This window comes from Zootoca vivipara, chromosome Z1, assembly GCF_965207765.1.
Source record: "Zootoca vivipara chromosome Z1, rZooViv2.hap1.1, whole genome shotgun sequence".
Taxonomy (NCBI): domain Eukaryota; kingdom Metazoa; phylum Chordata; class Lepidosauria; order Squamata; family Lacertidae; genus Zootoca; species Zootoca vivipara.
Window position 1 is genome coordinate 68,041,061 of NC_142583.1, and position 16,142 is coordinate 68,057,202.

The following is a 16,142-nucleotide window of genomic DNA, read 5'->3' on the forward strand; positions in this document are numbered from 1 at the left end:
AAGCATTTGGTGGATTATTGTCAGGTTTATGTGCACTAAGCACCTGCATTTCAAGGTCCTCATGTTGGTGTTGAAAGCCCTATATGACTTAGGCAGTCTATATTAAAGACAGCCTCCATCCCTGCTGACCTTGGGTATCAAAATCTGCAGACAGTGCTCTTTTGGCAGTTCCACCAGCCTCAGACGTGTGAGGCATGGTAGCCCAGGAGAGGGCTTTCCTACGTTGTGGAATTCCCTACCCATAGAGTATCTGGCACCTTCATTGTATAGTCCCTGCCATATGCTTTACCCTGGCCTTTGACTGTTAACAGAATTTATTTTGTGGGTCCGCAGCTCTTTTGTTGATTTTCTGTTCTGTTCCATTCTGGATGGTTTTACTTGATTTGTATGTGTAGAGGTTTTATCTGCTTTTATAATTTTATACCGTACTGTTGTAAACCTCCCTGAGACTTTATGGTGAAGGGCAGATGAGAAACTTCATAAACAAGCAAACAAACAAACAAACAAACAAACAAACAGTACAATTGCTTAAACATATACCCCAGGCTAGCTCACCCTTCAAAAGCTTCAGACTGCACTGGAATCCTAAACATTCCTGAGAATACATTGGGTAGAAGCAAAACTGGAGAAAAGGGGCAACTACAGACTATCTCTAGCTGGGTGGTTAAACATTGGCTAGTTCCTGTCATCACTGACCAATGACCATACTGGCTGGGACTAATGGGAGCTGCTGTGCAGCAACATCTGGAGAGTTAAGGTTAGCCACATCTGGTCGAATCCACCTTAACTAGGAGAAAGTGTAAGTAGCCCTACTTTGTAGGCTCTTGCGAACCCCATGGCACCCAGAGGTTCTTCCTTTCTGCTAAACAAACACTTATGAATCTGACACTTCCATAATCTATGATGGTGATGCTAATTTTATGATTCATACCCTGCCCGTCTGGCTGGATTTTAAAATTTGCCTTTCAGAAAGTCCAATCGAATGATCACACCCTCCCCCCGAATATAATCCACTTTCTAGAAAAACTAATGATCAAATTAATGGCTATGGGTAATATCTGGTATCCATGGTCACTAATAGCCATCGGAAGCTCTCTGGAAGCTCTCTTGGCTTTTTGTACTGAGACAGCTCATTAGACAAGTATAAGTGTCTGACCATTAGAGAGGGCAGAGAAGTTAGATTCAGTTCATATTTAAAGGCTGATCTATTTCATTTGCACTTTCACAAACAACATGCAAACTGAAACACACTCATCCTTTGAAATTTGCAGTTCTCTGAATTTTGCAATGCAGCTCTCTTGCCAAGCAATGTGTACAAAAAGGCACAAGCATGGATAAAGTGTGTTAATGATAATAACATACACCACAGTGTGTATTATATTACGATTACACTATATTAATATATTATACTGGGAGAAATGGATTTGCAAAAATGTATCTGTTGGGGAAGACTATGCACCAAAATATGTGTGTTGGGAGAAATTTGGACTAAAATGCAGATTTTAGTGGAGAAGTGAACTTGGAACTGAAATGGGATAACTGAGAGAAACCAGAATGGTAAGATTTGACCATTCCTACTAACAATTGATCTTCAATATAAATGTAGAATAAAAGAGTGATAACCTAGTTAGGACTGGTGCCTGGAGGATGGTACTCAATAGATAGCAGTCCCATGTGACTCTTCTCATTGGTTCTTCTAATTTTCTTAATCTTTCATCAGTCACGATAGCAAAAAGCCCATGAGGATGGACTAACCTTCTGCTTTGACACAAAGAATAGGCACAGCTGCTGTTTAACACCTCCCCAGATCACCTAAGACTGGACCCCCAGCAGAGCTGGCAACAAAGAATTAAATAACCAAGAGGGGGGGGGAAATCTTTACAGACCCTGCAGGCAGACATTCTCACATGACACATCTCCTGGCCTTTCCACGCATGAGCTTTGACATCTTGACAGCTTTAATAGGTACCCAAGCGGCAGAACAAGAGTATAGAAAGGGGGGAGGGGAGAGAAGGAGAGAGAGAAAACTCTTCTCACTTCTCTTTATTCAAATGCTGAGGGGGGAAAAGAAGAGTCAAGAGGCAGCAGGAGAACCCGTAAAGAAGAAGAAAAACCACATGTTGTTCAAAAACAAGATTTTGAAATAAGATTTTTGCCTGTAGCAAAAAGCTGTAAAGGTTAGATAACCAGAACCAGAACCTTAACAGAGTGCAGAATGGAGGCTTAGATTCACTGATCCAAACCAGTTATATATAAAAAATCACAATTACCTTTTTAATGTATTGATTCTGGATTTTTATTCTTTTAAGGACATCCCATCCCTGATTTTCATTTTCAGCCCTGTAGATCCCCCAAAGTGACCAAATATTGAGCTACCTTCTAGAGATGGAACAGCTGTTTTCTCTCAATATGGGAAGCTGGAAGGCTGATTTTGCAATGGCCCACTGCTGTTCATATGCAAACCACATATGACCAGGAGATTTGGCAACAGAATGGCATTTACTGGAACACTGGAGAACTCCAGCCCTTTGCCCCATTGCAGGGTCTATTGTATCACTATTTTACTGCTTTTCATATATATTATAAGCCACCTCCAGAATGCTGCCTAGTGTGTGGGGTGTAAGTGCTTCTAAATAAATGAATATTTGTGGAGATTTAGGGATAGGTGGGTACCTTATCCAATCTCTAGTCTCAGCTGCACCATATATTTAAAGCAGCATAGTACCACTGTAAACAGTCATGCTTCCCCCAAAGAATCTTGGGAACTGCAGTCTTTTAAGGGTGCTGAGAGTTGCCAGGAGACCCCTGATCCCCTCACAGAGACTCCTGGCTGATGTCTGGAGAGCTGCTGCCTGTAGACAATACTGATCCAGATGGGTCAACAGCTTGACTCAGTATGGCAGCTTCTTACCCCTCAGTTTCCTGACATAGCTGCCTTCTGTGGAATGGTATGGGAGGGACATTTCAGCACATGCAAGAATTGTGTGAGGTCAGCACCCCTTTGAAGGGGTCACATAATGACCTTACATGTGCAGTCTAAATGCAAGAGAAATACATTCTTTCCTGGAAAGGTAAATACATCTTTGGTTATCTTCATCATAATTGTGGTAATTAATCATACCTATTAATAAAAACACATTTGAACATTGTGATTAACTATAAATTTCAACAGGAGTGTGCCATTACAAATCGAACCAGGTGCTTCTGGATACGCTGGGTTTCAAATGTCACGTCAAAGGTTCTCAATCAGTGCACAGCACACCCACCAAATGCCAGCTTTACACATCTTGCTGCCAACCCAAATGAGCTGGCAGAGGTGGCGCAGTCCAATTCATTGACTGCAGTGTTGTCTCACCCCCTTGCCCACCCCACTCCACTGTCATCACCATGGATACTAGGAATCTGCAGACGAACACACACAAAAACAGAGAAAGTTTGGAGCTCTTATTAAAATGTTTTGCTTCCCTCAAAATTCTTCTAATGTTTTGGCTGAGCAAGAATCTTTAGGTGAAACTTGTCAGTGGCCTAAGGATGACAGACCCAATCACACCCATGATACATTTCAGGTCTTAGCAAAACATCTCTTAAAAACTGCTCAAGAAGCACCCTCTACACCTGTGCCAAAATTTTGATTTAATAAAATTTGATGGCAACTGTATGTCTAGAGATGGCTTGCAATCAGGTACAGTCAGCTGGTCAGAAAAGGCATGTTCAATGTATCTGTTACTGTCCCTCACAATTTCTCACCTCTCCATATAGTTTCTGGGGCAAGCTGCTTTTTGGATTTAGTCATAGGGCAACCAAACAGATATAAGCAGTACTTCAGCCATTGGCTGTGAATAATAGCAAAAACGAGTGCACAGAATTCTGGTGCTCTCCCACAGAAAGGCAAAGAATTAAACTTGCAGAGAATCTTTGCTTTTCCATAGCCAAGATGAGAGATGGGAGAGGAATTCAATTCAGTTCCAGTTTCAAGGGGAAATTATGAAATTCGCACGTCATACAAACCAAAATGCAGCTGTTCTTCAAAATCTGCACTTACACAGTTCTGTAACCAAACAATGTGTATATTAGGGGAAGGGCACGTAAGAATGACAGTGTTAGTGAACATAACATGAAAAGGTGCATTCAATTCAGGGAAATTGCTTCCATAAATGTGTACAGCAGTCGAGACTGCATAAAAATATGCATTTTTTCCCCAGGAGAAATTTGCACTAAAATGTTGAAGAATTTTCATGAGCATTTTAAAAAATAAACTCAAATTGCTGCAGAAATATGGAGAACTGAATTTAAGATGGGGGGAAATGAGAAACAGAGAAAACCAAAATTGACAGATCCTGCCACCCTTAGCCAAGTTTTGGATTATTTCCTCTTGCAGTTTTTAGGTTGGGAACACTGGGAAATGAGCAGGCTAAAGCTTCCTTCCTGTTCCTGTTGAGCGCAGAAAGTGACGTTACTGTACCAATCCCGCTTAAAGGGGCAGCGCCTCCCACAATCAAAACCACTTAAGCTCACATGGAAAAGCATAGAGATTAGAAGCGAGGTTACTCACCATGGAAGAGTCACCGCCTCCGTTTGCAAGCGTAGCTCCCTCAGCACAGGTGGATAGGTGGGTAGAAAGTTGACTAGCCCTGCCCCCATCTATGACATCACACTCTACCTCATAAAAGGTATTGAAAGTGCTTTGAACTCCAGTCTGATTTCCGAGAGATACAGAAAAGAGAGAGTGAGAGAGAGAGCAAGAGAAATATTGCGCCCTATTGCAGAGTAGGGGGTGAGGGGGAGAAGTGGGGCTGGGGCTGGGGATTTGAGGGGGAGAGGGGAATGTATGCTGAAAGAGCTAAGCTCGACAAAGTAGCCAAGGACTCTTTGGCGACGAGGAACCCTGATTTGTTATCCCTCTCACTTGCTCCCTCAGCACAGGTAAAACCAAACAACAGTACAGGTTGCAGGCAGGGCAAGATTTAGGGCCTAAAACTGATTGGGGGCGAACCAGTTAAAGGCTGGTTCTGTGTGGCTGGCCAAGAAAACATCCCAGAACAGCAGCTGTCAACCATTCGGGCCACAGGAGATGATGTCGCTCTGGCACATACTGTAGCAGGATTCCTCAACATCCTGGGCCCCTAAATGTTGTTGGACTACAAATTCCATTGACCCTGACCACTGGTTGAGCTGGATCTGTGAATGATGGCAGTTGTAGTCCAACAACATCTGGGGGCGTAAGGTCGGAGAATGCTGCACTTTATGCAATCCCTTCATGCCTTGGGCTTAGTCTGTTTAACAAGGGGAAAGTTAAACCAGCATAACATTGAACAGGCAGGCAGGAGCCAGGCCTTCCTGCTATCTAGGAATGCCATATGGGGTCTGTTTTCTAGATCACTTGTGGCACAGTGATCTCAAGGTTGCTAACTTTGTAGTAGAAAGGTGTTTGTTTGTTTTTAAATAAAAGTATATTATTGGCATGGTTTCTATCTTGAACTTAAATAAGGAACGGACTTGCTTTTCCTGAGCCTTATATGTCTGGGTATCAGAGCGGAATACGTTCTGTAGGTGAGGGATAAGGGGCATGAAGTGGCCTTCTCAAATACCTGGGAAGGTAAGAAGAGACCTGCAGGATCAGGCCAAAGGCCCATCTAGTCCAGCATTCTTTCTCACAGTGGCCACCAGTCAGATGCCCATGCAAGGTGCAAAAGTTTATCCTGGGTAGATCAGCGCTCTAAAGCTAAAGGTAAAGCGACCCCTGACTGTTAAGCCCAGTCGCGAACGACTTTGGGGTTGCGGCGCTCGTCTCGCTTTACTGGCCGAGGGAGCCAGCGTACATCTTCCGGGTCATGTGGCCAGCATGACTAAGCCGCTTCTGGCGAACCAGAGCAGCACACGGAAACACCGTTTACCTTCCCTTCTATTTATCTACTTGCACTTTGATGTGCCTTCAAACTGCTAGGTTGGCAGGAGCAAGGACCGAGCAATGGGAGCTCACCCCATCATGGGGATTCGAACCGCCGAACTTCTGATCGGCAAGCCCTAGGCTCTGTGGTTTAGACCACAGTGCCACCCAGGTCCCAGAGATCAGCACTCTACCCACCTGCCATTCCCAAAAATGTTCAGAGGCATAGTGCCTCTTACAGTGGAGGCAGAACATAGTCACTGTAGGTAGTAACCATTGAGAGCCATATCCTCCACTGCAGGACTTTAACTGCAAGTGACAGAACATTTTTATTCTCTGTGCTATTTACTACCTCCCCTAACGTGGTTGCTGGGCATTTTTCTAAAACTGAGGTGTGAATGCTGATAGTCTGTGCTGAGGGAGCAAGTGAATGGTAGACACCGAATTTACAAAGCACACCTGAAATGTCCAGGAGGTGTCAGCAAAATGATACCAAGGTGATCACTCTTTTCAGTCTAGCAGTTAGGCCCAGTGACACCTTACTAAAACGAAAATGCATCTCCCCCAAGAAATATGCAGTTCCTGACAGACAGAAGGGAAATTTGACTACCTTCAAAAGAAACTAGAACACATGTGTGAAGCGAGTTTCTCCATCTATGCTCTGAGTAGCATCCAAGCGCAGTGTCTAAATAACTGACATTACCAGGGTAGGGAAGGGTTTGGGGTGACAGTCGCAAGAATCTGTTTCTCAACTAATGTGGATGGAATCAGGAAGCTGTGGTTGGTTAAAATAAATAAATAACAGCTTCCAAAGTCCTCCTCCTGAATGCACAGGAGGCGGCGATGGGGGTGCATGCAGGCTTAATGCTGGCTTCAGCAAGTACATGTCACAATAAAACATTGTTTATCATGACAGCAGAACATGGCCAGCACCGAGTTTCATTTCAAAAATAAAAATAAAAATAGCCAATTCTGCTAAATTCCTGGAGCCCTGCAGCCTCCTATTATTTTCATTTATGCTATCCATGGTATTTAATTTGGCAATATCACTTGAATCCTGCTCCCTTCCACATTTTTATGCTTTCTTTGACTTGCCCAGCACAGCACCAATGATCAAATCTCCACTAAGGCAGGGGCAGACAACATGGTGCCTTTCAGATATTGCTGGACTCCAGGTCCCATCATCCCTGAGCACCGGCCATGTTTGACTGGGACAGGTGGGAGTTAAGCAAAATGCAGAAGGCACCACACTCGCTACCCCTGCACTGGGTTAGGAATGAATGATGTTTAAAACTATAATGGTACCACTGATTTGCCTGCTGCGCTGGTGAATGCTTTGTTTCAATTGCAATGCCATGCATTTCATTCTGTTTCATTTCTATCATAGGGAAATCCCATTGTTAGAGGGGGTAGGACTTCCATGGCAGCTACTGCCACTTCCAAAGCCCTGCCAGCTCACAGCCCCAGGGGAGTGTGGGAGTGGCTTTTCCTGGTCTTTTCCTTCGCCATTCTCTCCCCGTCCCTTGCAGTCAATGGGAGGGGATTGACGATGCCAGTTGAGCAGCAGTTGATGACTCCTTAGGGAACTTGTTGGGGAAATGAGGGGATTGGGATTTTATGGTTCCTTGGTTATCACCACAATGCCCTGCTTCCCCCTACAATGCTGGTTGGACATCTATGACGTAAGAGAAGCTATGGTGGATCTGGCCAAGGGCCTATCTACTCCAGTGCCGTGTTCTTGCAGTGGCCAAACAGATGACCCTGAAAACAGGGTCTGATCGCAATAACGTTCTTCCTACTTGTGGTTCCCAGTAACTGGTATTATTCAAAGGCATAATGCCTCCGACAGTGGAGGAGGAACATAAGCATTGTGGCAAGCAGGTATTGATAGCCTTTACCTACAAGTAATGTACTAGGGGGCTTTGGCAATGTAAATGCATTCCTGCTGGCAATTCTCCCTCTCCTCCAGTGTTGCAGCATTTCTGCTGCATCCAACAGCCTCTTAGCTTGACTTTGGCTGGCTTTAGGACTACGTCTTTAGATTGTGAACTGGTCTCGGATGTATTTAATGAAGGGCAGTATTATTATTATTATTATTATTATTATTATTATTATTATTATTATTTTAAACCTAACTAAATAAATGAGCATTCAATCTTGGGGCTTGCAGCCTGTACCTATCCAGGGAAGGCCAATAAATTAAGGTATAATCTTCAGAAAATTAGCCAACCTCAGAGAGTGACTGTTGGATTGATTTTTCCTTTTAATGCATCCTGTTAATACATCCCTATTTATATTTTCCCAGTAGTTTAATTATTTTGTTATCTTCATCCAAACTAAATTTAGTATTTCTATTGCCTGCGGCTGTTTTTTTTTTTTTACCTATTTGACTTAGCTTGCATAGTAAATCTTAAAACTCCAAAACACAGAAATATAATGGGCTGCTGAGATCATATATGCATTGCAAAAGTACTTGGAATGGAGCTTTGACCAGTCATTAATCCCTGCAGATTCTGCAGGATTACTGAAACAGTCATATTGAGTCTTGGAAAGGAACTGAGGCTGCAAGGACTCAGTGCCAAACGAAGGATACAAGACAAATGAATTAGGCCATATATTCAGATTTGTGCAATTGATTATTAATCATTAAAATGTATTTACAAACTGTATCTAATATTAAGGGGAGAATGGAGGTGCAGGGAGGGGAGAGGTTCAACTTTGGCATTTGCATAATTAATCTATATTGCCTAGTCCTAAAAGGTGGGGAGGGGGAGGGGGAAAGTCACTGTATTCTATGGGGTATAGTGATCTTAAATTAAAAGGGGTCAAATGCTGGTCTTGCTCTTATTGAAACAATTTGGTCTTCCTCCCACTTCAGTGGTGTGATTTCCATTCTTGGAACATCCATGTTCAGCATAGTACTTTGCATTGAACATCAAGGCATCTGAGAACCAAGACCTTTGTGGTCTAGTGTCTTAATGCTACGTACTGAAGAGGCCATTAAAACATAGGCCACCACAGGAGCAGACAATGTGGGAACTTCCAGATATTGTTGATCTGCACTTCACACCATCTCAAACTACTGGGCAGCCTGGTTCAGGCAATGGGAGGTGGACTCCCACCACCCCTGAAGGGCACCAGATTGGCTAGAGCAGGCATAGGCAAACTCCGGCCCTCCAGATGTTTGGGACTACAATTCCCATCATCCCTAGCTAACAGAACCAGTGGTCAGGGATGATTGAAATTGTAGTCTCAAACACCTGGAGGGCCAGAGTTTGCCTCTAGCAGAAACTATACTAAAAGCCTTTACTTAGTCTTTACTTAGGAAGTTCCTCAGAATTTGGTCAGACAAATTCTGCAGCTGCACACTAGTTTTACCGACTGCCATAAAAATTCCCTCTTAGGAGCATCTCCTTAGCTCTACGTCAGCACTAACTAGTGTCCCAAACTTAGGCTAAAATTAGATGCGGGACGCGATGGGCATGCACAAAATTTTTATACTAGAGTTGAACAAATTTAATGCTCACTTTGCATTATGAGTTGGTGAGATTCATATTTCTGAGCTGGGAAATAGCAATTTTGGTGGCACCACTAACTTGCCCCCCCCCCAAATAGAATCTTTATCAAGTCCCTGCCTCTGCTTCTACCTCTGCTCTGCTCACTTCTATGTTTTGATGCCTGGCATTCTATTGATGTTAAAGAAAACTTGTCTAACTGGCAACAGGATCCTTCTTAGATTATAATGAATAAGAGTTTGATACAGTACTGTAAACTGATTGGAGACGATCTGAAGATGCTTCAGTACTGGTTAGTACTGATAAGGCTAGAGTTGACAATCTGCCTTGGGTTCCTCAATACTGGAAACATGATTTGTTGAGACACAAGATAGATTTTAAACATCGTAGGAAGGCTAGAGGGTAGGATTTAATGAAGAGAGAGAGAGAGAGAGAGAGAGAGAGAGAGAGAGAGAGAGAGAGAGAGAGAGAAAGGGAATGTTTGGCTGCCTGACAAGTCAAATGTGAAACAAAATAACTAGAATATTTGGAAGACATCATAAATTTCAAAGATAGGGAACAGCGCACAGGGTTATATCAATGAGTAATCAAATTTACAAGCAACAGGAAAGTTTTATCAGATAGCAAGTAGACATAGAATGGAAATAGATACATCCCTCTGTGTGCAAGCAATTTTAAATGGAAAACTATTAAGGGAAACGGATGAAGAGATGCACTTCATAGGAAGGCTGTAGTAATCTTAGATCCATGTGTATTTTGGTGCATTGAATCTAAATGAGTAACAGGTAATCAATTTGTTCTGTGCTGATTGCACACGAAATAACTTTTTAGCTAAAGCTGTATAAGAATGGGCAGGTTTTGGAGGGATGGAAGTAGGCAGGCCAGTGAATAAGGACTCACAGCATGTAAGGCATGTAGAATTTATGGCAATTCTTCAAAGAACATAAGAAATAGGCAGATACCATTGACTTGAAAAGAGTAACTATTGTACAGTTGCGTTTAAGGAAAAAGAAGGTGTGTCCCACTTAAGGAAAGCGAATAAGCATCATACCCTATGGAAGACAAGTGATAAAATTCAGGACACAGATGGTTTCCTTTCCACTGAAAATGTGTGTTTTTTTCCTCTTTCCAGAAGATTAGGCTTTGTTGTTCCTCTTTTTCATCATGCAAAGACAAAGCAAATCCTAAACATTTTATTGAATCGGAAAATGGTGAAAGATGTGGGCTGGGAATTCGCACCATACCTCTGGATTTTGCTGGGCTCTGAGCAGGTAGCTTAAATACACCACTGTCTCCCATCTCTTCCAATGACAGATCAGCATATTTGCATAGCATACAGGGTGGTAATAATTAGTTCCTCTTTTAACAACATTCAACACCATCTCATGTGCAGCAGTAGTATCCCCCAGGTCCTTTTGTGCTCATTTCAGCAAGATTACTTTCACATCTGCCATAAACTGATAACACAAGACACCACCTAAACTGCAGAGGCCTTTTTATCCAAGGGCTTAAGCGACCAACGTGGATAGTTAGTGCTCATTTCCCATATGTCATTTGTTCCATGGCAATTTCTGCAAAACGCAACAATGCTTTGGGGATGTTTCCAATCACATGAATTGCTACAGAATGGATCATTCTGCCAGTTTGCTCAGTACATTTCTCCTCATTAGGGATGGGGAGATTTTGGATTCAGTTTGCATTTAAGGGGGAGTCCATTAAATCCACACTTTCTGAAACAACAAGGCAACAGAAACCTAGCCATCCTTTGAAATCTGAACTTCTCTGAATTTTGCAGTGCGGTTCTCCAACCAATGTTTATAAAAATGCATTACATTAGGGGGGAAGTGTGCATAAAAAGAAATGCACTAGTGAAAATAACAACGACAATATGAATTATGCTAGGAGAAACTGCTTCCAAATTGTATACATTAGTTAAACCTGTGTACATAAAATGGCTTACTGGGAGAAATCCGCATGAAAATGCTGATGAATATTCAGGATGATTTGAGAAAAAAAATGTTGCAGAAATGTGGAAAACTGAACCTAAGATTGGAAAAATGAGAAAATGAGCAACTGAAATTGGCAGGTCCTCCCATCCCTACCTACTCCTCATGATCCTGAACACGGAGATGGAATTACGCGAAGAAACAACCCCCCGCCTGACTGATGAAATGTGCCTGAATTGACTTGAAAAGTGCATGTTGGTGTGATATGCATCCACTTCTCTACCCTCTTCATTGCCTTTTCTCTTCACCTTTGTGGATTGCCTAATATTAAAAAGTCGGTGCAATATAGCTGTCACTTGGTAGACCTCAGGCCCAATGAACTACGGATCCTGTAGTTCAACTTGAAAAAGGATCAAGTCTGCAACATTTGCAAAAGGCTCAAAAGGTGTTCATATTGAGCATCTGATCCAACCACTTTTGTCCTTCTCCATCCTTGAAGATAAGCAAAGTGGAAGCCCACTTTCAAGGAGCCTACTTGACAGGTGCTAGAGAGGGTTTGCCAGTGGAAGATGGTCCACTAAGGCCCAACTAACCTCTGCCTTGATTCTCAGCTGCTTGCCTTCTTACCTACAACCCATCTAGAAGGGAGTCTTGGCTGCCAGCTTCCTCCTCCTTAGTCTCAGTGTTGCTTCTGCCAAACATAGCAAGGAGGAGGATAAATGCTGATATATTGTTTTTAAAAGAGAAACCATAATGTTCTCCAAGGCAGATTTTATTCAATAACCTATACAGTGGTACCTCGGTTTAAGTACACAATTGGTTCTGGAAGTCTGTACTTAACCTGAAGCATACTTAACCTGAAGCAAACTTTCCCATTGAAAGTAATGGAAAGTGGATTAATCCGTTCCAGACGGGTCCACCGAGTACTCAACTTGAAGCATACTTAACCCAAAGTATGAGTGTAATTGGTTCTAGAAGTCTGTACTTAACCTGAAGCGTACTTAACCTGAAGCGAACTTTCCCACTGAAAGTAATGGAAAGTGGATTAATCCATTCTAGACGGGTCCATGGAGCACTTAAACTGAAAGTACTCAAACCGAGGTGTACTTAAACCGAGGTATGACTGTATGCAGTACTCTTGCTGATCCTCTCCAGCCCCTCAGAGTTCAATAAAACCAAATTCTTTTCTTCCACGCCTATATTTTGTATATTATTCCCCAAATTCGGCAAATTTTCTAGGTCCTTAATTCTTGTGGGTATTTATTTTTTTAATACTGTTTAATGATCTGTATTATGTTTATATTCTAGTTTGTACACCACTCAGATAGTCTGTGAGTGTAGAAGCGCTTTATAAATCCTAAAATAAATATATAAACAAACAAACAATAAAAGAAGGCTGAACTTGTTGACAATCTGATTTATAATGCTGTGATGCTCTTGTCAGTTCATCATTTTTAGCTCAGTCTTGACTCTAGGTGAGTACAACTAGGTCACCCCCCCCTATATATATATATATATATATATATATATATATATATATATATATATATACATTTTAATAAATCAGACTATATACAGTATATACTATACACATCCTACACAGAGGTCGGTTCCAAGGGTTCCGCATATACGCAAAAGTATGTGTACTCGAACCCCTGGAACCACCCTCTCACAAGCATCCCAGGGTTTCTGCAGCTGGCGCGGGGAGGGTACCTTGTTCCCAAGCAGGGCAGAGATTAAAAGCTCTTCTATGCTGCGGGAAAAATAGTTTTTAAGCTCTCTGCCTTACTTGCGGTTAACATGCAGGATTTCAACCAGGAGCGTTCAGCTGTGTGTGGTAGAAATCATGTGTGTGGTAGTTAAATGCATGCAAGATATAATCGTGCTCTGTATAGCATTTCCTAATGCAATTGCACAATGGCCTAAAGGGGCTTTCAAAGGATATATGATTCAATGCGTTTAGAAACTGACACCATAACCAGAAACCCTGTTTAGTCAGAGTTCCTGTTTGCTATCTAACATGCATTCAGTTGAACATTTTTTATTTTGAGAGTGGTGCACAAATTACACACACAAAAAATCTGAATTTCTGGAATGTCATGGACAGGGCTTGGCAACCTAAGGCCCATGGGCCACAAGCAGCCCACAGGGGTCATTTAACTGGCCAGTGAGTCACCCCCGAACCAAGCAGTCTGCTTGGCGAGTCACCATGCGCTACGCTAAACCGGCGCAGCACAGTGCGGGGGCTCACTTCCGCAGCACCAGAAATTGTGTCTGCACAGACGCAGGCACCAGAAATCGGCGCAATCCAGCCCACAGAGGGATGTCCGCTGGAGTGAACCACCCCAGGTGAGGTAAACCTTGCCAACCCCTGTTCATTGATGTTGAGGTTGGGGTTTGCATGTGCACATCTGCCAGCATCCTTGTTTTAACCCTTCATGAGTTCAGATACCAGAACACAGGTATAGCCTAAAAGCAAAATAATTGTCTTGCTGGAACAAAGTTCATCCAGTCCAGTATCCCATGTCTCAAAGTGTCCCCAACGTTTTGTAATCAGCCTTCCACTCCTCCTCCTCCTACTCACTAGAGCAAGGTCAACTTTTAGAGACCCAAACTGTTTCCCACAAGTATTTCATTAAGAGCTTGTCATCGCAAACCACCCAAAAAGTTGATTCCCCCTCCCATCGCAAATAAGGTTGCAAGTTTGCTCAATTAATCAGAACTTACAAAGCAACGGTGGTTGACAGGCACTCTCTTAGAACAAGCAGAGGAGAAAATCTCTTTTAAAGTTGATGTCTGCTGCTGTGTATATGTGTGCATCATCTAAAAACAATGAAAGTTTACTGCCCCCCACCCCTTCAGAACTATTGCATTATTGCTATGAAAACAGACATAAATTTAGCTATCCAATCAAATAGGAAAAACTCATAAAATTAATATACTGAGATTTCCTACATTGAGTGACATCATTAGCAATGCTAGACCCAAGTACGTCAGCTCATCCGCAACTCTTTCTCAGATGTTCATTTTGTTACAAAAAGGAAAGCACCAAGGGGATGATCAAGTTCACCATTTACATGAAGTCTGGGTGCATTTGCCTGAATGCCTTTGTAATATTGAAGATGCTTACATTCCAGGATACATATTTGTCTAATGTGCAGTTTCTACCTTTGAATATGTGGAGCTTGGAGGCAAGGCATGATTCCAATAGCCCCTTTCCATGCTTTTGTTTGTACCCAACAAAATGTATAAAAAGGGCTCCAATCGGCGAGGGGGCGTGTGACTCCATTGAAGCTCTCATTTATTATTGTAACAATTTCCCAATAACAATATCAAGTCACGTTTCATTTCTATTATTTGTTGCTTAATGAAAATTCCTGGAGAGGTCATATTCCCATCTCACCCGTACTGGATCCTTAATGAAGATCCTAAAGGATAAAGAAAATGCTAGGGGGGGGGGGGCGGAGACTGACTTTGCACAAACCATGTTAAGTATTTCTACAGTTCTCCGGCCTCAAGGGCACAGCAAACACCAAGCACCCCAGATCTCAGCATGAACACCATCTGACAACAATACATGCGTATTAGTCTTTTTCTAGGTAACTGTTTTTCCAACCCGAGGCCATAAGGGACTGGGTCACACACGTCAAAACATTACATGGGGTTTTTCAACCATCATTTGGGAGGTGTCATGAGCACTGTACTGTATGCAGATTCCAGAGAAATTTTTTTTCCATTTTATGCAAATAAAATGCAGTTTATTTGCAATTGGCTATCCAAGAGAGAATGAAGAACAAGATGGAAGCAGAAAGCAGGAAGTGGGCAAGGAGACTACAGATGAAGTGAAGCTGGAATCCAGATCTCTGGATAGTCTTGGAGCATACAGTACCCAGCACTTTGAAGCATCTGCCAGAAAGGTATCGTGCTCATGTTTTTCAAATAATAAATGGAGATAGAGACATAATGATACCCCCCACCTAAAAAAAAGGGAGGACAAAAAAGCAGGCAAATCTTCCTGTACAAATTTCACAGTGGAAAGATCAAGTGAAGTCAATACCAGTGATCTCTGGGTTTGGAGTTTGGCTTCCAACACAAATTGATAAATGGCAATGCCAAAGGCAAACTATTCACAAGGATAATGGTGCTAGCATTGCCAAGGATTATGGCTGAATGGAAGAGAAAGAGAGAGAGAGAGAGAAAATAAAATATATAAAGACAGTGGTGATGAAAGTTCAGAAGCAACAGATGCTAAAGACTACCAAACTGGGAATGGAGAAGTCAAGCAGTTTGGCTGCTTTGGTTTTACAGCATGTGATGGTATGCCAACAACAACGAACGCAAAGGCTACTATCCGAGCTGCAGCCCAATGCCAGCTTCCTCCAGAGATAACGAGAGCGAAGAAGACAGAAACGAAAAAAGCACAACAGCCAAGCTGATGCACGTGCTGAGTTGAGAGCCTGGTTAGAGGCGGGTGGAAGTGATAATAATTAATGAGGATGGGAAGCAGATCCTGTTATGCCAGCAGGTAGAAAGGAGGAAGATCTAAGCCTGTTGCAATGAGATAGATATAAAGGAGGAAGGGAGAGGGGTGTTCCCACAGCTGTTAAGAACATCAAGACTTAAAATAATAATAATAATAATTACAACACGCTGCATGTGTATCAAGAGACAGCGCCAATTTGGAAGAGAGGATGAAAAGCAGGACATTTCCAGTAGCCCCTGTTGCAGGATATCAAATGGGAGTTTTCGCCACAATTATTCTGGCAGGGGTGGGGGCACCCAGCCAAAATAAAG

At 42.5% G+C, this 16,142-nt stretch overlaps 1 protein-coding gene across 4 annotated transcripts in view; it reads right to left on the reverse strand.

Annotated features, from left to right (window-relative positions):
- CTNNA2 (catenin alpha 2) overlaps positions 1-16,142 on the reverse strand; it is a 512,597-nt gene that overhangs the window by 14,393 nt on the left and 482,062 nt on the right. For 3 of the 4 annotated variants that reach the window (XM_088660663.1, XM_035103044.3, XM_035103047.3), the window contains one exon: positions 4,553-4,696. The exons of the other annotated variant lie outside the window; for it this stretch is intronic. In XM_088660663.1, coding sequence (XP_088516789.1) covers positions 4,553-4,696 — 144 coding nt within the window. The remainder of the gene's footprint in view (positions 1-4,552; positions 4,697-16,142) is intronic. 4 annotated transcript variants of the gene reach the window in all.